The sequence below is a fragment of the Coregonus clupeaformis genome, chromosome 23 (assembly GCF_020615455.1).
Source record: "Coregonus clupeaformis isolate EN_2021a chromosome 23, ASM2061545v1, whole genome shotgun sequence".
NCBI lineage: Eukaryota > Metazoa > Chordata > Actinopteri > Salmoniformes > Salmonidae > Coregonus > Coregonus clupeaformis.
The window spans coordinates 58,282,822-58,310,222 of NC_059214.1; the positions used below are offsets into that span (position 1 = coordinate 58,282,822).

Consider the following 27,401-nt stretch of genomic DNA (forward strand, 5'->3'; position numbering starts at 1 on the left):
CTCTCCCTCAACGTGACCAAGACAAAGGAGATGATTGTGGACTACAGGAAAAAAAAGAGGACTGAGCACGCCCCCATTCTCATTGACGGGGCTGTAGTGGAACAGGTTGAGAGCTTCAAGTTCCTTGGTGTCCACATCACCAACGAACTATCATGGTCCAAACACACCAAGACAGTCGTGAAGAGGGCATGACAAAGCCTATTCCCCCTCAGGAGACGGCATGGGTCCTCAGATCCTCAAAAAATTCTACAGCTGCACCATTGAGAGCATCCTGACTGGTTGCATCACCGCCTGGTATGGCAACTGCTTGGCCCCCGACCGCAATGCACTACAGAGGGTAGTGCGTACGGCCCAGTACATCACTGGGGCCAAGCTTCCTGCCATCCAGGACCTCTATACCAGGCGGTGTCAGAGGAAGGCCCTCAAAATTGTCAAAGACTCCAGCCACCCTAGTCATAGACTGTTCTCTCTGCTACCGCACGGCAAGCGGTACCGGAGTGCCAAGTCTAGGTCCAAAAGACTTCTCAACAGCTTCTACCCCCAAGCCATAAGACTCCTGAACAGCTAATCATGGCTACCCGGACTATTTGCACTGCCCCCCACCCCATCTTTTTATGCTGTTGCTACTCTGTTAATTATTTATGCAGAGTCACTTTAACTCTACCCACATGTACATATTACTTCAACTACCTCAACTAGCCGGTGCCCCCGCACATTGACTCTGCACCGGTACCCCCCTGTGTGTAAGTCGCTTTGGATAAAAGCGTCTGCTAAATGGCATATTATTATTATTATTTATTATTATATATACCCTCCCTACTGTTATTTTATTTTACTTCTGCTCTTTTTTTCTCAACATTTTTATGTTGTTGTTTTATTTTACTTTTTTATTAAAAATAAATGCACTGTTGGTTAAGGGCTGTAAGTAAGCATTTCACTGTAATGTCTGCACCTGTTGTATTCGGTGCATGTGGCCAATAAAATGTGATTTGATTTGATTTGATTCTTAAAATAAAGTGGTAATCCTTACTGACCTAAGACAGGGAATTTCTACTAGGATTAAATGTCAGGAATGGTGAAAAACTGAGTTTAAATGTATTTGGCTAAGGTGTATGTAAACTTCCGACTTCAACTGTATTATACTGTATTATACTTCACAAAAACGTTTATAGGAAGGCCTAACCTCTTTCTATAGTCAATATTGTACCTGACCTACACTTCCGCCAAAATGCTGTGCTGCAGGATGACAGTGACAGTGACTGTGGTGTAAAAAGCAAAAAACGTTGGTCTTTTAAAATCAGTTTGTATTTTTTGCCTACTTCTGTTTTTTCCCAAATTCCGTTTTCATGGATTTGTTCTTTCAGGTTTCGGATGTACAAAAATAATTCTGGTTTACCCCAGTTTTTTCATAAAGAGAAAAACAACCAAATTTGATTTTCTGTGTTCGCAACAATGCTTAAACCACATCAGGGGATGACTTTTGAGGTCTGGGAAAAATCTAAGAAACTTAGATTGTTGAGTGTAGTTGACACCATATGTAAATTCTACAGACCGTACTGAGTATTCCTCACAATACTTTTACTGCTGCACCCAGAATAGTTCTTGCTCTAAGCAAATACAGTGTTATTGCATGACATAAGTATTTGATACATCAGAAAAGCAGAACTGGTACAGAAACCTTTGTTTGCAATTACAGAGATCATACATTTCCTGTAGGTCTTGACCAGGTTTGCACACACTGCAGCAGGGATTTTGGCCCACTCCTCCATACAGACCTTCTCCAGATCCTTCAGGTTTCGGGGCTGTCGCTGGGCAATACAGACTTTCAGCTCCCTCCAAAGATTTTAAATTGGGTTCAGGTCTGGAGACTGGCTAGGCCACTCCAGGACCTTGAGATGCTTCTTACGGAGCCACTCCTTAGTTGCCCTGGCTGTGTGTTTCGGGTCGTTGTCATGCTGGAAGACCCAGCCACGACCCATCTTCAATGCTCTTACTGAGGGAAGGAGGTTGTTGGCCAAGATCTTGCGATACATGGCCCCATCCATCCTCCCCTCAATACGGTGCAGTCGTCCTGTCCCCTTTGCAGAAAAGCCTCCCCAAAGAATGATGTTTCTACCTCCATGCTTCACGGTTGGGATGGTGTTCTTGGGGTTGTACTCATCCTTCTTCTTCCTCCAAATATGGCGAGTGGAGGTTAGACCAAAAAGCTATATTTTTGTCTCATCAGACCACATGACCTTCTCCCATTCCCCCTCTGGATCAGCCAGATGATCATTGGCAAACTTCAGACGGGCATGGACATGCGCTGGCTTGAGCAGGGGGACCTTGCGTGCGCTGCAGGATTTTAATCCATGACGGCGTAGTGTGTTACTAATGGTTTTATTTGAGACTGTGGTCCCAGCTCTCTTCAGGTCATTGACCAGGTCCTGGCGTGTAGTTCTGGGCTGATCCCTCACCTTCCTCATGATCATTGATGCCCCACGAGGTGAGATCTTGCATGGAGCCCCAGACCGAGGGTGATTGACCGTCATCTTGAACTTCTTCCATTTTCTAATAATTGCGCCAACAGTTGTTGCCTTCTCACCAAGCTGCTTGCCTATTGTCCTGTAGCCCATCCCAGCTTTGTGCAGGTCTACAATTTTATCCCTGATGTCCTTACACAGCTCTCTGGTCTTGGCCATTGTGGAGACGTTGGAGTCTGTTTGATTGAGTGTGTGGACAGGTGTCTTTTATACAGGTAACGAGTTCAAACAGGTGCAGTTAATACAGGTAATGAGTGGAGAACAGGAGGGCTTCTTAAAGAAAAACTAACAGGTCTGTGAGAGCCGGAATTCTTACTGGTTGGTAGGTGATCAAATACTTATGTCATGCAATAAAATGCAAATTAATTACTTAAAAAATCATACAATGTGATTTTCTGGATTTTTGTTTTAGATTCCGTCTCCCACAGTTGAAGTGTACCTATGATAAAAATTACAGACCTCTACATGCTTTGTAAGTAGGAAAACCTGCAAAATCGGCAGTGTATCAAATACTTGTTCTCCCTACTGTATGTATTCACCCCCTTTGCTATGAAGCCCCTAAATAAGATCTAGTGCAACCAATTACCTTCAGAAGTTACATAATTAGTTAAATAAATTCCACCTGTGTGCAATCTAAGTGTCACATGATCTGTCACATGATCTCAGTATATATACACCTGTTCTGAAAGGCCCCAGAGTCTGCAACACCACCAAGCAACCGGCACCATGAAGACCAAGGAGCTCTCCAAACAGGTCAGGGAAAAAGTTGTGGAGAAGAACAGAACAGGGTTGGGTTATAAAAAAATATCTGAAACATTGAACATCTCACAGAGCACCATTAAGTATATTATTAAAAATGGAAAGAATATGGCACCACAACAAACCTGCCAAGAGAGGGCCGCCCACCAAAACTCACGGACCAGGCAAGGAGGGCATTAATCAGCGCGGCAACAAAGACACCAAAAATAACCCTGAAGGAGCTGCAAAGCTCCACAGCGGAGATTGGAGTATCTGTACATAGGACCACTTTAAGCTATACACTCCACAGAGCTGGGCTTTACGGAAGAGTGGCCAGAAAAAAGCCATTGCTTAAAGAAAAAAAGAAGCAAACACGTTTGGTGTTCACCAAAATGCATGTGGGAGACTGACCAAACATATGGAAGAAGGTACTCTGGTCAAATGAGACTAAAATTGAGGTTTTTTGGCCATAAAGGAAAACGCTATGTCTGGCGCAAACCCAACACCTCTCATCACCCCGAGAACACCCTCCCCACATTGACGCATGGTGGTGGCAGCATCATGCTGTGGGGATGTTTTTCATCGGCAGGGACTGGGAAACTGGTAAGAATTGGAGGAATGATGGATGGCGCTAAATACAGGGATATTCTTGAGGGAAACCTGTTTCAGTCTTCCAGAGATTTGAGACTGGGGCGGAGGTTCACCTTCCAGCAGGACAATGACCCTAAGCATACTGCTAAAGCAACACTTGAGTGGTTTAAGGGGAAACGTTTACATGTCTTGGAATGGCCTAGTCAAAGCCCAGACCTCAATCCAATTGATAATCTGTGGTATGACTTAAAGATTGCTGTACACCAGCGGAACCCATCCAACTTGAAGGAGCTGGAGCAGATTTGCCTTGAAGAATGGGCAAAAATCCCAGTGGCTAGATGTGCCAAGCTTATAGAGACATACCCCAAGAGACTTGCAGCTGTAATTGCTGCAAAAGGTGGCTCTACAAAGTATTGACTTTGTGGAGGTGAATAGTTATGCACGCTCAAGTTTTCAGTTTTTGTTGTCTTATTTCTAGTTTGTTTCACAATAAAACATATTTTGCATCTTCAAAGTGGTAGGCATGATGTGTAAATCAAATGATACAAACCCCCCAAAAATCCATTTTAATTCCAGGTTGTAAGGCAACAATATAAGAAATATTCCAAGGGGGGTGAATACTTTCGCATGCCACTGTATGTGTTATAAATGACCAAAGGGGTCTGACTTTAAATTAAGTACAGCGTCATGCGATATAGAGTCTTTATGGATGTGTTATGAATGACCGAAGGTGTCTCACTTCAAACGAAGTATTCCAGCCTCAATTCAATAAATATTATTAACGCTGATTTATGAAGGTTCTCTCATGATCCACAGGTTACTGTAGGGTGTGAGAGGTATTTAAATGGGTTGATGGACCTGCAAAGCTTGCGTGTGTGTGTGTGTCAGAACCAAGATGATTTGGAATAGTCCAACATCAGACTACCGCACCAGGTATTCCTCTTCTGTTCCCATGCTGGAGACCAGGGCTTGATTACAACCTGTTACAATGGTGGCGAAATTTTTTGGCTGATCTTTCAGCGGTTGGCCTTAGTGGGAGTGACCATAGAATGCTATAGGAATGACCTTACTGAGTAAAGTATTTGTCATCGTCACTACTTAACATAGTCAAAAAGTCATAATTATTGCTAAACCCTGCCCATTTCCACAATTTATCTTCATAAAAGATTTGGGCGGAAGTGTTTGAGATTAGGTGTAATGTGACTAACATGACATCACTTTAGAGGGTATGCCATCCTTCAGCACAACATGTCACCCTTTACAAAGCACATGTTTATATCATATTCGACATAGTGGGTTATGTCACATTTGACATGATTGATGGTGATTATGTCACACAGTTATGCCACGTTTATGAACCCTTAATAAAGCATGACATATGGTTATAGATGCTTTGTAACACATTTATGTGGTGCTTATGAAGGCATTATGAAGCCTTTATAAGCTGAACGTCATTTAAAGCGGAACCGAAGTCCCACCCAGTTGACTACTTAAAAATGGTGAAAGTCCTTGTTGGCGCTGCCCATGCTAAAACAGGCTTTTGGGCACAAGAGTTCTCTATTTATCTCTATGGTGTGCGTGTGTGTGTGTGTGTGTGTTCTACCAAAAGGATGCTGATGAGATGAGTCATCATATTTCTAACTGTCTAATGATCGTTAGACTCTAGCTTGTCATTAGATAATTTATTTATTGGATTCCTCCTTTTCTAAAACAAGGCAATTATCTACTCAGACACTTAAAGGTCCTGAAGGATACTAAACATCAATATGATCTTAAGTTGTTTATTTCTGAAGAAATGTTATGTATCGGGGATTGCTATTTGCTAATGAAAAATATTGACTTAAAAAATATTGTGTGTCCTTGCGGCAAGTGGCAAGGCTGTCCACTCCGGTTTGTTTACCTAATCCCGTGTTTCGCTCTGTTCCCGCTGGCTAACGTCATGGCTGTTACACCAGCGGGCTGAGCAAAGCTGTATCAATCTGTCCGTTAACCAGTAATCACGGCGATAGCCTTCTAATAGCTCTTGTAATATGGCGGTTCCCTCCGCCCCTGCTTTGATGTCTGTCTGTGCTCAGGCCCTCCCTTTCTCCCTCTCGCTCTCTCCCTCTCTCCTCTCTCTCTCTCTCTCTTTCTCCCTCTCTCTCTCTCTCTTTCCCTCTCTTTCTCCCTATCTCCTCTCTCTCTCCTCTCTCTCTCTCTCTCTCTCTCTCTCTCTCTCTCTCTCTCTCTCTCTCTCTCTTTATCCCTCTCTCTCTCTCTTTCCCTCTCTTTCTCCCTCTCTCTCTCTCTCTTTCCCACTTTCTCCCTATCTCCTCTCTATTTCTCCCTCTCTCTCTCCCTCTCTCTCCCTCTCCCTCTCTCTCTCTCTCTGTTCACTGACTATGAGAAATAACCTTTCATATTAGGTCTCTCTCCCTCTCATACCCCGCGGTTTGATATGAGTTTAATCCCCACTATGATTCACTCTATCTTTCACTGTGACAAATCCTTTACTTTATTGATGTTGATTTGCCCCAAGAAGTTGAGAAAGTTTGACTCCCTCTTGGGTCTAATTTGTCAATACTTCATATTTTTGGTTTATCAGCCTTTCTGACCTCACTTTTTCCTCCATTCTCCTGGTTCATTTATATTACTTTAAAAGTTCAAAAGAAGGGAAGGAGGGAAAAGAGGAGAACAAGAAAGGTGAATGTTTCTCAGTGTGGGAATTAGTTAATGAAAGTCCTCGAAGTGAGGAGCGAGGGAGGAGGCTGTCACCTGCCCTGTTGATAGATAGCGCTCCTTATTAATAGTATTCCCTTTGCAGGGTTTTATGCCTTTACTTGAGCCATTTGTTGATTAATTAATCAGGTAATGCAGGCTATCTCTGGGACAAAACACAACAGTAGTTCTCATTGGATCGTATGCAATCTCAGGTGTAAAGAATCTCTCCCACTAGACTAGGGTTTGGGTTCCCAATGGCACACTATTTAGTGCCCTCATTTTGACCAAGGCCCATCAAAAGTAGTGAACTATATAGGGAATAGGGTGCCATTTGGGACGAAGCTTAGAACCACACTCCATTCAAAAGATTAAAGTCCCAGCAGTAAGCACTACAACACGCCAAGGGAAGCTATTCCATTTGCAGAGTGTGCTTGTTTTAATGTAAAGGAGAATATTAAACAACAGAGGGGAAATGGGTTTCCCATTTCATGAATATATTTCATTTAGCGGCCCTAAGTCAACTCTGTCTGATGTTGTTCTTTCATTGTTGGGAAAACATTTTGAAACTCAAATAAACTGCTTTGGCAAGAAGTCAAAATAAACAAAGGGAATGGACTCAAGGTACAGTGCCTTGCAAAAGTATTCATCCCTCTTGGTGTTTTTCCTATTTTGTTGCATTACAACTGTCACGATCGTTGAGAGACGGGTCAGACCAAGGTGCAGCGTGGTATGCGAACATGTTTATTTAATACTAAACACAAAACAAAACAACAAACCAACCTAACGTGAAGTCCAAGGCTATACACAATACAAGCCTATACATGGAACACAAACAAGATCCCACAACCCAGGCAGGAAAACTGGCTGCCTAAGTATGATCCCCAATCAGAGACAATGAGCGACAGCTGCCTCTGATTGGGAATCACACCCGGCCAAACATAGAAATACAAATACTAGACTCTAAACATAGAATCTAAACAGAAAACTCACACCCTGACCCAACCAACAAGAGTTATCTCGATCAGGGCGTGACAACAACCTGTAATTTAAATGGATTTCTATTTGGATTTCATGTAATGGACATACACAAAATAGTCCAAATTGGTGAAGTGAAATGAAAAAAATAACTTGTTTCAAAGAATTCTAAGCGACTTACAGTCATGTGTGCATACATTTTTACGTATGGGTGGTCCCAGGGATCGAACCCACTACCCTGGCGTTACAAGCGCCTTGCTCTACCAATTTAGCTACAGAGGACCGTTATTATAATGTCATAATGTTCTTCTTCTTCACTTTCCTCTTTTTCCTTTATTCTCTCATTCTCCCCAGTCTTAAAGCATATATTGCAACACTCCACCTTTCACCCTCAAGGGCAAGAAAGGAGGAAGAGGATGAGAGATGGGTGGGAAAAAAGAGAGACAGAAATGGATTTCATTTTTCTCAGCCAGGCAACAGCTGCATATCACCCCACCTGCCATTTCCTCCTACCTCGTGGCCATGCAACTATAAGATTACGTCCCAAAAGGCAACCTATTCCCTTTATTGTGCACTACTTTTGACCAGGGCCCATATATAGGGAATAGTGTGCCATTTTGGCTGCAGCCTAAGTCTGTAAGTAGGACAGGGGTTGTGTGGATGTGTGAAGGTACAGTGCCTTGCAAAAGTATTCATCCCCTTGGCGTTTTTCCTATTTTGTTGCATTACACCCTGTAATGTAAATTGATTTTTATTTGGATTTCATGTAATGGACATACACAAAATAGTCCAAATTGGTGAAGTGAAATGAAAAAAATAACTTGTTTCAAAGAATTCTAAAAAATAAATAACGGAAAAGTGGTGCGTGCATATGTATTCACCCCCTTTGCTATGAAGCCCCTAAATAAGATCTGGTGCAACCAATTACCTTCAGAAGTCACATAATTAGTTAAATAAAGTCCACCTGTGTGCAATCTAAGTGTCACATGATCTCAGTATATATACACCTGTTCTGAAAAGCCCCAGAGTCTGCAACACCACTAAGCAAGGGGCACCACCAAGCGAGCGGCACCATGAAGACCAAGGAGCTCTCCAAACAGGTCAGGGACAAAGTTGTGGAGAAGTACAGATCAGGGTTGGGTTATAAAAAAATATCAGAAACTTTGAACATCCCACGGAGCACCATTAAATCCATTATTAAAAAATTGAAAGAATATGGCACCACAACAAACCTGCCAAGAGAGGGCCGCCCACCAAAACTCACGGACCAGGCAAGGAGGGCATTAATCAGAGGCAACAAAGAGACCAAAGATAACCCTGAAGGAACAGCAAAGCTCTACAGCGGAGATTGGATTATCTGTCCATAGGACCACTTTAAGCCGTACACTCCACAGAGCTGGGCTTTACGGAAGAGTCGCCAGAAAAAAGCCATTGCTTGAAGAAAGAAATAAGCAAACACGTTTGGTGTTCGCCAAATGGCATGTGGGAGACTCCCCAAACATATGGAAGAAGGTACTCTGGTCAGATGAGACTAAAATTGAGCTTTTTGGCCATCAAGGAAAACGCTATGTCTGGCGCAAACCCAACACCTCTCATCATCCCGAGAACACCATCCCCACAGTGAAGCATGGTGGTGGCAGCATCATGCTGTGTGGATGTTTTTCATCGGCAGGGACTGGGAAACTGGTCAGAATTGGAGGAATGATGGATGGGGCTAAATAAAGGGATATTCTTGAGGGAAACCTGTTTCAGTCTTCCAGAGATTTGAGACTAGGACGGAGGTTCACCTTCCAGCATGACAATGTGTCACGGTTTTCTAAGCCAGAACCCAGAAGCAGACCAGGACAAGGTGAGTTGAACGAAGGTGAGTATTTATTAACATATTCAAAAAAGATGCAGAATAATCCAGGAGACGGAGCGGGCGGCGGAGATGAGTTGGTGGAGGTGAAGTGGCAGATCCAATGATGGCACGGCAGCTGCCGACAACCAGGCAGGGGTTGGGTGAAGGTTCCGGGAGAATGATGTTCATGGCTAACGATCCGGCAGGGAATGGATGTCAGGTCAGAGCTTATGAAGGAATGATGATCAGGACCAGGTGTGCCGAAGCTGATGAGAAGCAGGTGCGGGTAATCGAGATATCACCCGCCTAGCAACGTCGCCCGGCAACCGGACAGGGTGCGTTCAGGAACCTTCAGGAACCTTCAGGAAACAGGAGATTCAGAGCAGAAAAACGGCAACACAGGCAGGAACAGACTCAGGACGCAGGGTTCATGACACAATGACCCTAAGCATACTGCTAAAGCAACACTCGAGTGGTTCAAGGGGAAACATTTAAATGTCTTGGAATGGCCTAGTCAAAGCCCAGACCTCAATCCAATTGAGAATCTGTGGTATGACTTAAAGATTGCTGTGCACCAGCGGAACCCATCCAACTTGAAGGAGCTGGAGCAGTTTTGCCTTGAAGAATGGGCAAAAATCCCAGTGGCTAGATGTGCCAAGCTTATAGAGACATACCCCAAGAGACTTGCAGCTGTAATTACATTTACGTCATTTAGCAGACGCTCTTATCCAGAGCGACTTACAGTTAGTGAATACATATATATATTTTTTTATACTGGCCCCCCGTGGGAATTGAACCCACAACCCTGGCGTTGCAAACGCCATGCTCTATCAACTGAGCTACATCCCTGCCGGCCATTCCCTCCCCTACCCTGGACCAATTGTGCGCCTCCCATGAGTCTCCCGGTCGCGGCCGGCTGCGACAGAGCCTGGATTCAAACCAGGATCTCTAGTGGCACAGTTAGCACTGCGATGCAGTGCCTTAGACCACTGCGCCACTCACTCAATTGCTGCAAGGTGGCTCTACAAAGTATTGACTTTGGGGAGGGTAAATAGTTATGCATTCTCAAGTTTTCAGTTTTTTAGTCTTATTTCTTGTTTGTTTCACAAAAAAAAATATTTTACATCTTCAAAGTTAATTAATTATTAATTAATTGGTCATTTAGCAGACGCTCTTATCCAGAGCGACTTACAGGAGCAATTAGGGTTAAGTGCCTTGCTCAAGGGCACATCGACAGATTTTTCACCTAGTCGGCTCGGGGATTAGAACCAGCGACCTTTCGGTTACTGGCACAACGCTCTTAACCACTAAGCTACCTGCCGCCCTGTGGTAGGCATGTTCGGTAAATAAAATGATACAAACCCCCAAAAAATAATTCCAGGTTGTAATGCAACAAAATAGGAAAAATGCCAAGGGGGGTGAATACTTTCGCAAGCCACTGTACAACATAACTTGGACCAAGAGATCTGTCTGTCCAACCTAATACCTAATACACACTCAGTAGGAATCCTTTCAGTCTGAAAATGGAATGGGATTTTTCTTTAATCAATGCAGCTTTTCATAATAAATGTTCATGTGTACAATGCGTGAATTGAGCCATCGTGTTGATTACAGTTATTGAATTCCCTCATACATTAGTCCACAGGAGGTTGGTGGCACCTTAATCGGGGAGGACGGGCTCGTGGTAATAGCTGGAGCGGAATCAGTGGAATGGTATCAAATACATCAAACTCATGTTTTGATGCCATTCCATTCGCTCAGTTATTATTATGAGCCGTCCTCCCCTTAGTAGATCCATACTCATTCCGTTATTGCCTTGCCTCTATACAGACCAGATTTTTTGCTTCATTAACTCACTGTTGTTGAACTTGCAACGCACGCACGCACATACACACACCCACGAGGCAGACTTGCCATGGAACCCATCACCAGCTCCATACATGTGTTGTAATATTAGAGACGTGTTCATATTTGTGGCTTTCAAACTGACCACCTGGTGCACTTCCTGAATTCACATCCTGATTTCCGGACTACTTCCTGTGTCTTTCCTCCTGCTGCTTTGAGTTCCCTCACAGCTGGCACCATTATAGAAAAGAAATGGCAGGAAATGACATCATAGGCAGGATTTAACGAGAGAGGCTTTCCTGGACAGTGTCTTCACACCACATAAAGAACAACTGTGGTTGCAACCCAAATGGCACCCGGCCGTGGTCAAAAGTAGTGCACTATATAGGGAATAAGAGACCGTTTGGGACACATCCTGTGTCTTCGTTCCCAGTCAGAACCTTAGGCAACACAGAGATAACACCATGGATCATCATCACATACTACTGTAACACATTACAATATCAGCATTAGGGTTGAATATTTTCCCGGTATTTTACAAATGTTCCATCCCGAGAATAAATCCCTTTTCTCCCAGGTAATCCGGTATTTCCCGCCAAAACCGGAAGTGTCATTCAAAAGCATTATAAAGCATATAAATATGTCTGGATTTGATTAGAGCTTTGATCAGCATAAAATTCAAACCCAATGCTACCTGAGCCTGATGAGCCATATATGAAATACATTTTATGAGTCCTACATTAACAACATTTAATAATATGCCATTTAGCAGACGCTTTTATCCAAAGTGACTTACAGTCATGCGTGCATACATTTATTTGTGTATGGGTGGTCCAGGGGATCGAACCCACTACCTTGGCGTTACAAGCGCCGTGCTCTATCAGCTGAGCTACAGAGGACCACAAGCCCCCAAAAAACAAATGATTGTGCCATTATCCAATACATACTGTATATGAAATAGGCTACTGCACATTACGCACGACAGAAAAACATAAAAGGCCACATAAAAGCCCATAGATGTAGCTAGCTATATGCTCTTTTGGGTAAATAAATTAAACTAGCTCCAGTAGGCTAATATTTTTGAGTGTGAACTATATTACTGTACTGTATTGTATTACACTGTATAATATGAACTGGAATTACGCACATTGTTCAAACCATGATAAAGCAGAAGACACATGGGATTCTGGTGCAGCACATGCGGCCTACAAAGTTTAAAGTATAGGCTAGCGAATTTGATTTTAATGTTGAAATATAATTAGTAGGCTGACGCATACAGTACCAGTCAAAAGTTTGGACACACCTACTCATTCACAGGTTTTTCTTATTTTTTAAACTATTTTCTACATTGTAGAATAATAGGGAAGACATCAAAACTATGAAATAACACATATGGAATCATGTAGTAACCAAAAAAGTGTTAAATAAATCAAAATAGGTTTTATATTTTATATTCTTCCAAGTAGCCACCCTTTGCCTTGATGACAGCTTTGCACACTCTTGCCATTCTTAGGACAATGACCCTAAGCACACAGCCAAGACAATGCAGGAGTGGCTTTGGGACAAGTCTCTGAATGTCGAGTGGCCCAGCCAGAGCCCGGACTTGAACCCGATCGAACATCTCTGGAGAGACCTGAAAATAGCTGTGAAGCGATGCTCCCCATCCAATCAAAAAGACAAGGGGTCTGAATACTTTCCGAATGCACTGTAATTTAACAGTTCCATTTCACACCATGCTGTTCATATAAATAATTTATTATGATTTACTGGTTTGTGCTGTAAATCTCGGTAACCGGGTCCCCACCATTCAACCCTAATCAGCATCCATCCTGGATATCCTCCATGCCTCAGACTGGGGCAAACTTCCATGATGATTGTTCTCTATCAGTCTGGTCATGTACTGTACATGTCATTTACAGAAGATGTGATATGTGACCTGTAAAACATATAATGCAATGTTTGCATGACTCCCTTTCAAACAGCCCCTAATTGACCACTTTCTTGGGTAACTGGCAAATTAGGAGGGGTGTTGTTCAACCATGGAGGCTGTTTTCATTTCAGGTGTTAAACAATGGAAGTGTTAATGGTTTTACCAGCAAAAAAGCAGAGAACCATTCACACAGACCTGATACCTGTATTCTTGTTACAGGATCCGTGAAAATGCAGGAATCATGACTAGGTCTTTAGCTGGCTTTTATTTGTCTATGTTTTTTAACCCCTACCCCTTTCAGATATACCAACAAGATAAAAGCAGGCATGGTAAAATATTGGGATTTTGGTCTGTGTATGAAAGGATAATAGAGTAGCTCTGATATGATGGTGGTAACCCCATCCATGCTCTTCTGATCCCCTCTCCTATCTATCCTCCATCATTTTCTCACACCCCTCAGGCAGGCAGGCAGAGTTTCCAGTCATTTGCTCATAGTTGCCCATAGAGGACTGAGTGGGGGAATTTACGATCATCAGGCGCAGTTATTCTCACCCCTCTATAAAGCTGTCTTGGATTTACCACTGCCTCCATGTCACCCGCGTCATTAAAATGTAAAAGTTTGCCGCCACGCTGCCGAGAAAGTTGCAAATGATGCCAGAGAGCAGCTTCTATGGCTCTGCTTACTGAAATTCACCCAGCATCTCAGTGTGTGTATGTGTGTGTGTGTGCCTCAGTCAGACTGAATCACAAGCTGTCACAGCTCTCATCACACTAAGTAAACCTTATGAGAGAGGTTTCAGAAGGAAGTATATATCCATTTGATAGAGTATTACTTTCTTGCTGTATTAAAACCTACTTGCTTTTAACTTGTTAACATCTCTTGAAAATAAAGTTGGATGATTTAGCAGTGTGAGGAAACCACATATTGAGATTTGATTTGATTCAATATGGCACCATGTGTTGTGAATCTTTTTATCTTCTGTAGCTCAATTGGTAGAGCACGGCGCTTGTAACGCCAGGGTAGTGGGTTCGATCCCCGGGACCACCCATACGTAAAAAAAATGTATGCACACATGACTGTAAGTCGCTTTGGATAAAAGTGTCTGCTAAATGGCTTATTATTTATTATTATTATTATTTATCTTAGGTAGTTATTTCTTCAAGCCAAAGAGCATAGTAGAGTTCTCACATATAAAGGATCTTACATTTTCACAGCTGCCCAAAGCCCAGCAGTATCTGACACGTTTCAGGACATTTCCACGAATCCTCTCTGTGAGAGAAAGGCCCAGCTCGCGACATAGACTAGAAAAAAAGCCTGGGCATCAATTAAATACCTTCCCCCTTATTGTGTCTCCAGGTTTGGGAAGAACCGCAATGGAGACAAGATGGAGCGTAAGGGGTCGAATAAATCTAAGATGGAGGACACACAGGCGTCTGAGGAGGAGATGCTGCGGATGAAACTGGAGCAGGAGAGGTGAGTTTGTGCGTGTGTGTGTGTTTACAGGGCTCGCCCGGCTTGGTAAAAGCCTCGCAATTAAGTCTGTGAGGAGAACGCACAGTGCTGCTACATGCCGCTGCCTGGGAAAATTAGCAAACTGCCCAATTTACTAAATGGGTGGTGTGGAGAGAGGAAGGTTCTGGGAAAGCATTCCGATGTCAATTTGTAAACGTCCAGGCCTTTTATAACAGTACATTAAATTGATCATTTATAGATTGTTTTTGCTTTGTGCCATTGAATGGACCTGACCTGCTAATGGGCCCGGTTCGCTCCTTCTGCTTTGACTGATTGAATGGGCAGTCTCATTAGAATTGTCAAATCAATGTTGTAGGGAATTTCTCTTTTCTTTTTGGCAGGAAAAGGTTGTTAATCGTTCAAGAATTTGGCGTTTGGTTTCGTCATCCTGCCTCTCAGTTGGTCCCTGGAAGTTTTAGGAGGCGTTGAGGCCTCTGTATGGTTGCATCCCAAATGGCACCATATTCCCTATATAGTGCACTACTTTTGACCAGTGTCATATGGGGCCTGGTCAAAAGGAGTGCACAAATAAGGGAATAGGGTGCCATTTCAGACGCTTGCTATGTATGTATGTATGAATTAACAAACATATTTGTTTTTTGTTTTCTCCGCCTCATTCCTTCCTTGCAGACAAGCTCTGTTTAATTCACTTGACTGAAGGAGACAATATCAGTGGCTGTGTGAATGAAACGAGGGGCTTGCTGCTTCTATTGTTCTCTGCAAGCCAAATGAATGACAAATGAACTCGGTTATCAAACTACTGTTGGTAATGAAGGTAATTGAAAAGAAACAATGGAGTTGATATTGCTCTCAGTGGAAAGAGAGAGAGCGAGAGGGAGAGAAGGAGAGGGACGGAGTGAGGATAGCTGCCTGTCGGATATGCACACACGCACGCACGCACGCACATACACACACACACACACACACACACACACACACACACACACACACACACACACACACACACACACACACACACACACACACACACACACACACACACACACACACACACACACACACACACACACAAACACACACTCACACACACACACACACACACACACACACACACACACACACACACACTCACACCCACACACACACAACAATGGTCTTCCTATTCAATGGGACATCTGGAGCCAGTCTTCATAGAGGCTAGACTGTGACATGCAGGGAATATCTTGTCTTGTGCTCTGTGAGCCCGGGCTGTCCCTCTGGCTGCTGGCCCAACACATTGCCAGCACGCCCCAGAGACACACAGCCTTCCTATCCAGAGCCTTCCAGAGCCTCTGTCCCTTTGAGGCTCTCCCAAACGTCTGCCATGCGAAGCCGGTATAAAACAGCACAGACACAGGCCTAAGCTTACAACATGCCCTCACCGTTCCTCTCCTTTCCTCACTCCCCAATCACTATTTGTCTGGATCTTTTCTTGATACGTTTCTCATTCTCCCATTTTGTCTGTTTCCTCTCCGTTCTGCTTGTCTAAGCAATAGTGTAGAGCACCGTGGCACTGGAGCATTATACAACAGGGCCACTTTCCCTTCTCACTATCCCAAAATGCCATCACTTAACCAGACTGGAAATTCTAAATTGACTCTCAGATAATGGAAATGGAATCTGGGAATCCTTTGGGAAATCGTCTGCGGTATTAATACAGTAACCTGACGTCTCGGGGAGGAGGGAGCATGATATTCAAAGCATGGCAGTTCAGGGGGGTGACAGCTCTAAAATCAATTACCTCTGTATTTTGGGGTGTGTTATGCCACTCAGAGGTGCAGATTCGATAGGGGTGGTGTGCTGACATTGAGAGTGGGTCTTGCTCAAGGCAAATGCACTGATTGATTATATAGGGCCCATGGTGACTGGGCTATTTTAGACACAGCGGTTATGATATTATGGATCGCGGGTGGGGGGAAACGGGGACGATATTTCTAAAACTAGCACATGTACAGTAAGCCCAGCAGGGGAAGTGTCAGGGACGTCGGGATGGCCCGCTGCCAAACACAGCTGACACACACACACACACACACACACACACACACACACACACACACACACACACACACCGCTCAGCTGACACCGACGATTCTTAATTGAAACAGACATTTTGACATGAGCTTTTAGTGATTCTAAAGAGAAGATGGAGGAAAGGTTAGGGTGGATTAATATGATATCCTTGTTCTAGTCTCTGTACCCTCTTCTTCTCTGGTCTGGTCTGTTATAAGGAAACTATAAAACAGATGGTATGTGTTACATATCTAGGAATCTGACCTTAATAACATTATACAATGTATGGTTTCAATTACAGTGTTAAGAGACACTATTAGACCAAGTTTATTCTGCAAAATTGCCTCCATGTATTTTGTAGTCTTGCGTTTATATCTGAGTGCCTCTGAGATCAGAGTAGATATAGTAGAAACACTGACGCTGACATATCATCTACCAGGGTACAGAACCCAGCAGTGCAGTGATGAACCATTCTGAAGTTGATAAAGTGTCGTCATCAGCACCATTTGTTTTGCTATAATCTCACAAATTATATGCAACTGCCTGCCTGCCTGCCTGCCTGCCTGCCTGCCTGCCTGCCTGCCTGCCTGCCTGCCTGCCACCTGTGTTGCTGTTCAGCAGACTCCATTCCTCATCAAGCGCTTCATTAAGACCTAGCTGGAGAGGCCCTCCGAAGCCACGCACACACACACACACACACACACACAAACACACCGCCCTCAGCACAACAGCCATTACAAGGCTTTACGCCTGTGGACAACCGCTGGCTACTCTACCTGATTGCGCCACGCTGAGGGACTAGCATGATTCTCTTTGATTGGTACCATGCAGGTTGGAAGGGGTAGGAGGAGTACAGAGAGTCGGTGTGTTTCAGGGCATCTGTTTGAGCAAGGTAAGGTGCAGAATCACTCATCTTTATAATGAGTGTTTATTTGGGATACAAGGTGATTCCTAGATTGCTTGCTCAGGCCAATCCCTTTGAACACGCTGATTCTCTCTCTCAGTGCCTGGGGTTTTGTGTGGCCTGCCGTCAATCAAGCAGAGAGTTTCCAAGAGGAGGATATGCATTATTCCCTTTCATATCTCCTGGTGTGCTGAGATTGGGATTGTCTCATTGTCTTGTCGGTTTACCAGAGAATCTGTCTGAAGCCAGATCTAAATCCACCACACAGTAGCAACCTGCTGGCGTCTGCTGCTTCTGTCTTAAACTGTATCGAACTGCAAACCTTCCTTCACCCTCCTTCTTCCCTCTCTCTCTCTCTCTCTCTCTCTCTCTCTCTCTCTCTCTCTCTCTCTCTCTCTCTCTCTCTCTCTCGCTCTCTCGCTCTCTCTATCTCTCTCTCTCTTTCTCTCTCTCTCTTTCTCTCTCCCTATTTCTCTCTCTCTCTGTGACTGTGGCATGAGATTATGATGTCCCTTCTCTTATCTGGTTGGCTCCGCTGAGCTTCTAATCAGTGGCTCACACTCCTCCACTCTTCCATCCCTTCATCTCAATCTCTTCCTGCTCCCAGACCAGAAGCCTTGTAGTGCCTGTTTGGCTGTTTCCACCACGTCTGCCTGTTTGTTTGGTTTCCTGCTGATGCCAGCCAACCAAAGCCAAGGTATACTGCTTCTGTTCTGTTGCTTGTCAGTCAGCAGTTGCAGTAGCATCACACAACACAAGTGTGGTTGGTTGGGTTTCAAGGAACTAGGAGCTGCAAGATCAACTAGCCTTCCATTTCCTTATTTTAGAATACAAATGGATCCTGTGTAAATGTAATACTATAGACCTCAGCATCACACCAGTGTGGCTGGTTGGTTTCGAGGAATTAAGCCACAACAGCAACAATGTTTCTATTTTAGAATTAGTACTGGAACTTTGGTTGAGAGTACATAAAGTGTACGACTTTCCTCTATTGAATGAGATTAGAAATTAAACTTGTGTTAATGTCTTACTAATTACAGTGTCTGTAATTACGCATCAGGTACTTCATAACTTGTTTCTGCACTAAGTTAATGTGTGTTAGTCATTATCTCAGCTGATCCCTTCTTTCGTAACAGTAATTGTTTTACCAAATAATTAGCTTTGTTATTTAAAAAATACATATAACGTGTCGCTGCATGTCGTGATTAGCATATTGAGTTCAACAAGAGATCAAAGGAAATGATTGCAGGCCTGATTATATTTGTAATTATTTGATACTCAATTCATTTGATAATTGATACTCTGCAGCAAGCTACATGTGATTATTACAGAACTGAAATGTACCAAATTGTTTGCCTGATAAAATGATGTAAAATAAAGTGTCAACCTAAAAGATTGTGCATCAGAGTCTTAATGACAGCACAGTCCTTTGCACACAAGATTGTACTTTTGGGAGTGGGGGGGGTTTCTCAACCCATATGTTTTAATGTAGCCCGAAAAAATATATTCAAGATGTCTACAAGAGTTACTAAAGACAGCAATGCATTCTGTTTCATCCCACCTCTGCTACCATGCATATTGAACAGTCAGACTCTCTCAAAGTGGAACTCTGGAAGTGCAGACTTGGTAATGAGTGTTTGAATAAAGCAGCCTTCTTCTCCTTCTCCTCCCTCCCTCTCTGTCTCTCTCTCTCTCTCTCCCCCCCTCCCACCCCCCCATTGAAAGACATGAAGGAGGGTGCTTTGGCTTAATCTGTCCAGAAATACACAGTGTTGTTTGATAAACACTCAGATTTATTCAGCACACAGAAGAAGGACTTCAGGCGAGCCGACTTGTCAGTAGTGCACCGCTCTCTCTGCAACTCCAACTCTCTCCTAACTTTCTCTTTGAAAATAAAACAAACATGGCGGATTCTTCTCTCAATTTAATGCAGTGGCTCACACTTCTGAGTTGTTTACCGTTGATTTTAATTGTGATGTGTTCGTGTTAGTTGTGTGATGCTAAGGAGCTCTCTTCTAAGAGTAACAAAGACAGCAAAGTAAGAAGGAAGCCACCTACCTGGAAGTGAGGAAAGAAACCTTCTGGCACACACGTGTTTAAGAGATGGTCAGTCTAAACCTCAAGGATAAACTACTGGCGTTCCATAATCCCTTGCATTACAGTGTCTAGAGCATCCTGGGCTAAGCAGAAATTCAATTTCCCTTGCATTGTTTGAAAGATGAAGTCCCAAAAATTCATTTTGAGCTAGTTTGTCCTGTAAAAGAGAGGAGAGAGAAATGAGAAAGCAAATAGTTTGGTATGGAAAATGTAAAGAGGAGTAAAGGTGAAGAGAAGATAGAACAGAGGAAAGAAGAGAAAGGAGATAGAGGAGAGGGAATAGAGAGGAGTGGAGAACACGTGTTAAGAAGAGAGGAGAGTAAGGACAGAGAAGAGGAGAGGTGAGAGTAGTAAGGAGAGAGTAAAGAGAGAGGAGAGGTGAGAGTAGGAAGGAGAGAGTAAAGAGAGAGGAGAGGTGAGAGTAGGAAGGAGAGAGTAAAGAGAGAGGAGAGGTGAGAGTAGTAAGCAGAGAGTAAAGAGAGAGGAGAGGTGAGAGTAGTAAGGAGAGAGTAAAGAGAGAGGAGAGGTGAGAGTAGTAAGGAGAGAGTAAAGAGAGAGGAGAGGTGAGAGTAGTAAGGAGAGAGTAAAGAGAGAGGAGAGGTGAGAGTAGTAAGGAGAGAGTAAAGAGAGAGGAGAGGTGAGAGTAGTAAGGAGAGAGTAAAGAGAGAGGAGAGGTGAGAGTAGTAAGGAGAGAGTAGAGAGAGAGGAGAGGTGAGAGTAGTAAGGAGAGAGTAAAGAGAGAGGAGAGGTGAGAGAGTCCACAGTAGGGAGAGAGTAGAGAGGAGAGACACTGCCTAGTTAATTAAGGGTGATGCAGTAATGGAGTGCTTAGTGTAGGCAGAGCTCTTCTTCATGTCAACACCACACTGGGTCATTAATTGCGTAATGGAGTTAAAGCTGGGCAATGGTAAGGTAGGGGGGCGGGCAGTTAGCCTACCACACCGACCAAGCAAGCAAATGGGGCCGACCCACCACATGGCACAAGGGTTCAGATAGGGGGGAAATGTGCCATGGAACGCTGGTCGTGAGTTGGTCAGCATGCATGGGACATCACACAGGCTGGGTTGAATATGTAGGGGACTGTCATGTTACACTGGCATTGTAGGCAATCTGGCTGCTGTTGGTTGGCCCACAGCTAGAGGTGCTAAGCCATCTGATCTGAGGGTGAAGCTCTTCTCTCTCTCTCTCTCTCTCTCTCTCTCTCTCTCTCTCTCTCTCTCTCTCTCTCTCTCTCTCTCTCTCTCTCTCTCTCTCTCTCTCTCTCTCTCTCTCTCTCTCTCTCACTCTCTTCATCCAATAGGGTCTTGACCTTGGTTGTAAACACTATCCCTCCCTCCCAGCCACAGGCGATGTGAACCAAAAAGCACCATATTTCCTATTTAGTGCACTACTTTTGACCAGAGCCCTATTTGGGACGCAGTTTGGATTTGAAATGATGATATCCATGTCTGTCCACTAGAGCCTACTTATTACATCCTTAGGATCTTCTGTCTGTCCTGTCTATCTGTCCTGTCTGTCTGTCCTGTCTGTCTGTCCTGTCTATCTGTCCTGTCTATCTGTCCTGTCTATCTGTCCTGTCTATGTGTCCTGTCTGTCTGTGCCATGTAGTCTAATGTCACCAGTCTTGCCACTCCACACATTATCCCATTTGAACACTGATATTGTGTTTTTATGAATTTGATTAGTCGGTGAAGAGTCCAAAGCCTTGAATTCCCACTGGGTTTCCGTAAAAATCTGTCATAACATCATTGTCTGGTCTTACTGGCAGGGGTGTGACATCAGTTTGGGCAGGTGCCGAGATGAGATGAGACTGCTGTGGCGGGAACTAATCTATATCACTCTGTTTCTGACACCACAGGGTTGTGTGTGCTGTACACTAAGAGACTGTGTCCCAAATGGTACCCTATTCCACTATTCCATATGTAGTGCTTTACTTTTGACTAGGGCCCATAGGGAATAGGGTGTCATTTGGGACACAACAGAGACTGCACTGAAGGGATGGGATTTATATAATAAATGTATATTATTTAGACAAATACAAATACATATCATGGACAAGGCTGAGGAGTTTATAAATGATGTGCATGGGACATGGAACATCATGTCAGCACAATACCATCAAAATCGAATCCTTCTAATCATTTTGAGAAAATGGGATTTCCATGGCTAAAAAGAAATGGGCAAATCGTGTTGGAATTGGGTTATTGTGGCATAGATAAATGGTCATTGTTTGGAATGTAATTATACTGTTATTATAATATACAATATACAGACCCATGAGAACTCACTGAGGGGGATTCCAGCCATGTTACCACAGCAACGCTGTCAATCATCTGTGAAGGATAGCCGATGGGGGTCAGAGGTTAGCTATGACCTGAGGTAATGGGGGAAATAGGGACCATCCCACAGACTGGGAGGTGAGATGACCCCCACGTAGAGCCTGGGAGAGTGTTGGGATGAATTGTGGTGTGTGTGTGGGTGGGGATGTGTGTGTGTGTTCACGTGCATGCGTGTTCGTATGTGCGTGTGCCTACTGTACGTGCGTGTGTGTATGCTCGTACGTGCATGTGCTTACGTGCACACGTTTGTGTATGTGTGTGTGTGCATAATTGTACGTGCATGTTCTTACATGTACGTGTGTGTGTGTGTGTGTGTGTGTGTGTGTGCATGTGCTGGTACATAAGTGTGTGCGTTACCCCTCTGGTAGGACACAGCATCTGGATCTACTAACCAGACTGGTGGCTGCTGCAGTGCTGCCATGCAGGGTCAACAGTAGGGGTTCATCCCTCTGTCCTCACCACCGCTCCCCTGTTACCCCTGTCCCAGTCCCCCATTCCCATAGCTCCAGATCACCTTTCACCCCTCACTCCCCCACGTACGCCTGGGTCTTGTTTTCCGTGGAAGGAGAGACAGGCATTCATAGTCCAGGCCAACTGTATGAGGCAGGAAAGGCCCTGAAAGGCCCTGTTGTGTGGAAGGAAAGAGGGAAGAGGTCCCAGGGAGTTGGGGCGGGGGCGGGGGAGGCAGGGCAAGAGGAGAACAGGGTCCGGGGGAAGATGAGGGGAAGAAGATTTGGACGAGAGATCAGAGAGGGCCTGTTTTCTCTCTGGTTAGAGGACCCAGGGGAGGGATCTATACACTCTCCTCAGGAAGATCCCCTGCCAACCATGGTCTGGATTACCACTCCACGCCTGCGTCCCAAATGGTTCCCTATTCCCTATATAGAGCCCTATGGGCCCTGGTCAAAATTAGTGGACTACATAGGGAATAGGGTGTCATTTGGGACGCATCCCAGTATTCCACCGGCCACACATCTGAATAACTCAGCATGCTGTCTGCCATTAGACTTATCTTCTATTTTCTGAGTGAAAGAAAACCAGGCTAAAGATGTTAGGAATAGCCCAATGAGATGGAGGAAGGGCCCTGCTCTTGCTTCAAATGAGACGATAGATGTGGGAGGTAGATAGACATAAAGGGAGGAATGTTGTTGTACATTGCATTCGGAAAGTATTCAGACCCCTTGACATTTTGTTACGTTACAGCTTTATTCTAAAATTGATTAAATAAAAAAAATTCCTCATCAATCTACACACAATACCCCATAATGACAAATCGAAAACAGATTTGTATACATTTTTGCAAATTTATAAAAAATTTAAAACAGAAATACCTTATTTACATAAGTATTCAGAACCTTGACTCGAAGTTGAGCTCAGGTTCATTCTGTTTCCATTGATCATCCTTGAGATGTTTCTACAACTTGATTGGAGTCCACCTGTGGTAAATTTAATTGATTGTACATGATTTGGAAAGGCACACACCTGTCTATATAAGATCCTGCAGTTGACAGTGCATGTCAGAACAAAAACCAAGCCATGAGGTCGAAGGAATTGTCCGTAGTGCTCCGAGACAGGATTGTGTTGAGGCACAGATCTGGGGAAGGCTACCAAAAAATTTCTGCAGCGTTGAAGGCCCCCAAGAACACAGTGGCCTCCATCATTCTTAAATTGAAGAAGTTTGGAACCACCAAGACTCTTCCTAGAGCTGGCCGCCCGGCCAAACTGAGCAATCCAAGCATCAAGCCTGGAGGAAACCTGGCACCATTCCTACGGTGAAGCATGGTGGTGGCAGCACCATGCTGTGGGGATGTTTTTCAGCGACAGGGACTGGGAGACTAGTCAGGATCGAGGGAAAGATGAACGGCGCAAAGTACAGAGAGATGCTTGATGAAAATCTGCTCCAGAGCGCTCAGGACCTCAGACTGGGGCAAAGGTTCACCTTCCAACAGGACAATGACCATAAGCACACAGCCAAGACAACACAGGAGTGGCTTGGGGACAAGACTGAATGTCCTTGAGTGGCCCAGCCAGAGCCTGGACTTGAACCCGATCGAACATCTCTGGAGACACCTGAAAATAGCTGTGCAGCGACGCTTCCCATCCAACCTGACAGAGCTTGAGAGGGTCTGCAGAGAAGAATGGGAGAAACTCCCCAAATACAGGTGTGCCAAGCTTGTAGTGTCATACCGAAGAAGACTTGAGGCTGTAATTGCTGCCAAAGGTGCTTCAACAAAGTACTGAGTAAAGGCTCTGAATACTTTAGTTATTTATAAATGTGCAAATATTTCTAAAAACCTGTTTTTGCTTTAACATTATGGGGTATCGTGTGTGGATTCATTATGAGAATCATTTAAAAATATATATCCATTTCAGAATAAGGCTGTAACGTAACAAAATGTGTAAAAAGTCAACGGGTCTGAATACCGAATACACTGCAAGTCTGTCTATGAAGGAAATTATATGTCATAAGTGAATTTGAAAAGGCTGAAGTGTGTAGTGTCTGGAGACACCATGAAACCAACAGAGTATATTGGGCTACGTCCCAAATGGCACCCTAGCACCCTACATAGTTTATTACTTTCGAACAGGGCCCATAGGGCTCTGGTCAAAAGTAGTGCACCATGTAGGGAATGGGGCCTTTTGGGACACAATCCTTGAAGCCTCAGCTTGAAGCTTCCTGACCTTTCCCTGTTTCCTCCAGCCGATACCAACCCCTCAAATGCCCCGTTTAAAAAACCAACCGTCTTTTCAGGCATCCTCACAATGGCTTTCATGTGTTTTATTCCCTAAATAACAGTATGAACTATTGAGTTATAACACTGCTGACCTTCCCCCCCACACACCTCTCTCTCTCTCTCTCTCTCTCTCTCTCTCTCTCTCTCTCTCTCTCTCTCTCTCTCTCTCTCTCTCTCTCTCTCTCTCTCTCTCTTCCTCCCTCCCTGCCTCTCTCCGTCCCTCCCTCCCTCCTGTCTCCAGGATCCAGGCGAAGACGAGGGAGTTCCGTGAACGTCAGGCATCGGTGGCGAGGGAGAGGGAGTATGCTGAGATCCTGGACATCAACCCCAACCTGAACTGCACCTTCAGCTCCAACGAGGACGAGGAGCACCCCTATGCAGGCATCGGCTCCCTGGACGGGTCATCCTTAGACAGCAGACAGGATCCCCACCAAGGGTCCCAGCCCTCCCAGGACAGCGGTCCAGACCAGCCCGACCTGGAGGCCCTCTATGCCCAGGTCAACAAGCCTCGCAACGGACACCCTCCCTCAGCTGACAGGTAAGGGGCACCACTACCCACCACCTACACCAGCAACTACAAAAACAATCAGCAACTAACACCATCAGCATCATCAACAACAGCAACACCTCACCTCCATCCCCTACAACAACACCACCACCACCCAAAACCAACAACACCATCAACAACAGCAACACCACCACCATCCAAAACCAACAACACCATCAACAACAACAGCACCACCACCATTAAAAACCAACAACACCATCAACAGCACCACCACCAACACCATCTGGCTCATCCACAATGCACACAGCCAGGCACACACAACCACTGTCTTCCATTTAAACCTCATTTATAAAAGATGGGGTGGGTGTATTTCTTTCTCTTTTTCAGATTGTTTTATTTGTCACACATGTCACACATACTGTGCATGAATACCACAGGCAGATTGTTACACTGTGTCCCCTAGGTACTGCGAGACCAAGGTAGATTGTGGATTCTTACAGCGGGGGCAAATTCATTCAATAATTCTGTTCTCAGGGTGTGAAAAATGTAATATCAGAACAACGCTCACTTTTATTGTCCAGGGTCATGTCTAATCCTCCCCTGCTTCCACACACCTTGTCTGGAGGCGCTCTGCATCACTGTCAACACAGGCTCGCACACACACACACACACACACAAACAAACACACACACACACACACACAAACACAATCTTGTTTAACTAACCTTGTGGGGACACACAATTCAGTCCCATTCAACATCCTATTTTCCCTAACCCTAACCCTTACCCTAACCCTAAACCTAACCATAGCCCCTAACCCTAAAACTAACCCTAGCTCCTAACCCTAAACCTAATTCTAACCCTAACACTAATTCTAACCTTAACCCTAAACCGCCTAGAAATAGCATTTGACCTTGTGGGGACTAACAACATTTCCTCAGTTGGTCAAATGTTTTATTTGTTTACTATTCTTGTGGGGATAGTATAACACGTCCACACACATACACACACACCAACCCACCACTGTCAGTAAAGCTTCTCTGGCCAAAGACGGAGAAGGTCATCTATAAACCCAGGAGTCAACAGGAATATATGATGTGATGACAAATACAGCTTGGTATTATTACATTGTTTAGGTATGTTAATTAGTGTGAGGAAGGCATTGGTATTCTGAAGAGCTATTCTGAAGATGCTGCTGTGCTTGTATGTTCTTGGGCTTTTTGAGTTAGTTGTTTTGACTCTGGCTTTTGTCGGTAGTACATTGGTTTATTATAAATGAACCCTATTCTCTTTATAGTGCACTACTTTTGACCAGGGCACTATACAGTTCAGGGAATAGGTTGCCATTTGGGACGCAGCCATTGTATTACTGACACATTGCCAGTGATCTGTTAAAAGCATCCAAGGCTTTTTGTTTGGCAAAAATACTGTGTTTTCAGTTCCCCATGAGCTCATGATGGGAACTGCTTTAGTTTCCCAAAACAAAAAATGGAAGGAAGGCAAATCACAAACACAAGTTTCGTAAATATGGCAAAAAGTATGTCATGTCGAGGGACCAAAGTTCCAAGTTGCATTTCTCACCACTCTCTACAACCTGTTATTAAAGACATGCTCCGGTACTTTGGCGACTAAGAAAGTATTGTTTAACCTCCGACTTTGGGCTGGATGTATCAGTGTGTAGTTCATACATGCATAATCTATGAGCAGAATTACTGTTTCACCTCAATTAGCCACGAAATCCCTAGTTTGAAAGTGACTGTTTTCTTGAAGCTGTGCTATGCCATTTCCCCTATATTTCCCCCCACGTGGGCCAGCTCCCTAACAATTAGAGTTCTAGACAATTCCTAGTTCAGCCCCTCACATTTGAGTGACAGCTTGCGAGAGGCCTGCCCAGTGTTACACAATGAGGTGACAGGGCAGGCCCAATGGCTCAGTGGACACAGCAGATAGAGAGCAGTGACGTGGTGCACATACACTATATATACAAAAGTATGTGGACACCCCTTCAAATTAGTAGATTCAGCTCTTTAAGCCACACCTGTTGCTGACAGGTGTCTAAAATCGAGCACACTGCCATGCAATCTCCATAGACAAACATTGCCAGTGGAATGGCCTTACTGAAGAGCTCAGTGACTTTCAACATGGCACTGTCAT

At 44.3% G+C, this 27,401-nt stretch overlaps 1 protein-coding gene across 2 annotated transcripts in view; it reads left to right on the top strand.

Moving 5' to 3' along the window:
* Positions 1-25,413, top strand: part of LOC121549961 (partitioning defective 3 homolog) — a 439,443-nt gene extending 414,030 nt beyond the window's left edge. For both annotated transcript variants that reach the window (XM_045206775.1, XM_045206776.1), the window contains 2 exons: positions 14,499-14,615; positions 24,981-25,413. In XM_045206775.1, coding sequence (XP_045062710.1) covers positions 14,499-14,615; positions 24,981-25,281 — 418 coding nt within the window. In that variant the 3' untranslated portion in view covers positions 25,282-25,413. The remainder of the gene's footprint in view (positions 1-14,498; positions 14,616-24,980) is intronic.
* Positions 25,414-27,401: the final 1,988 nt, after the last annotated feature.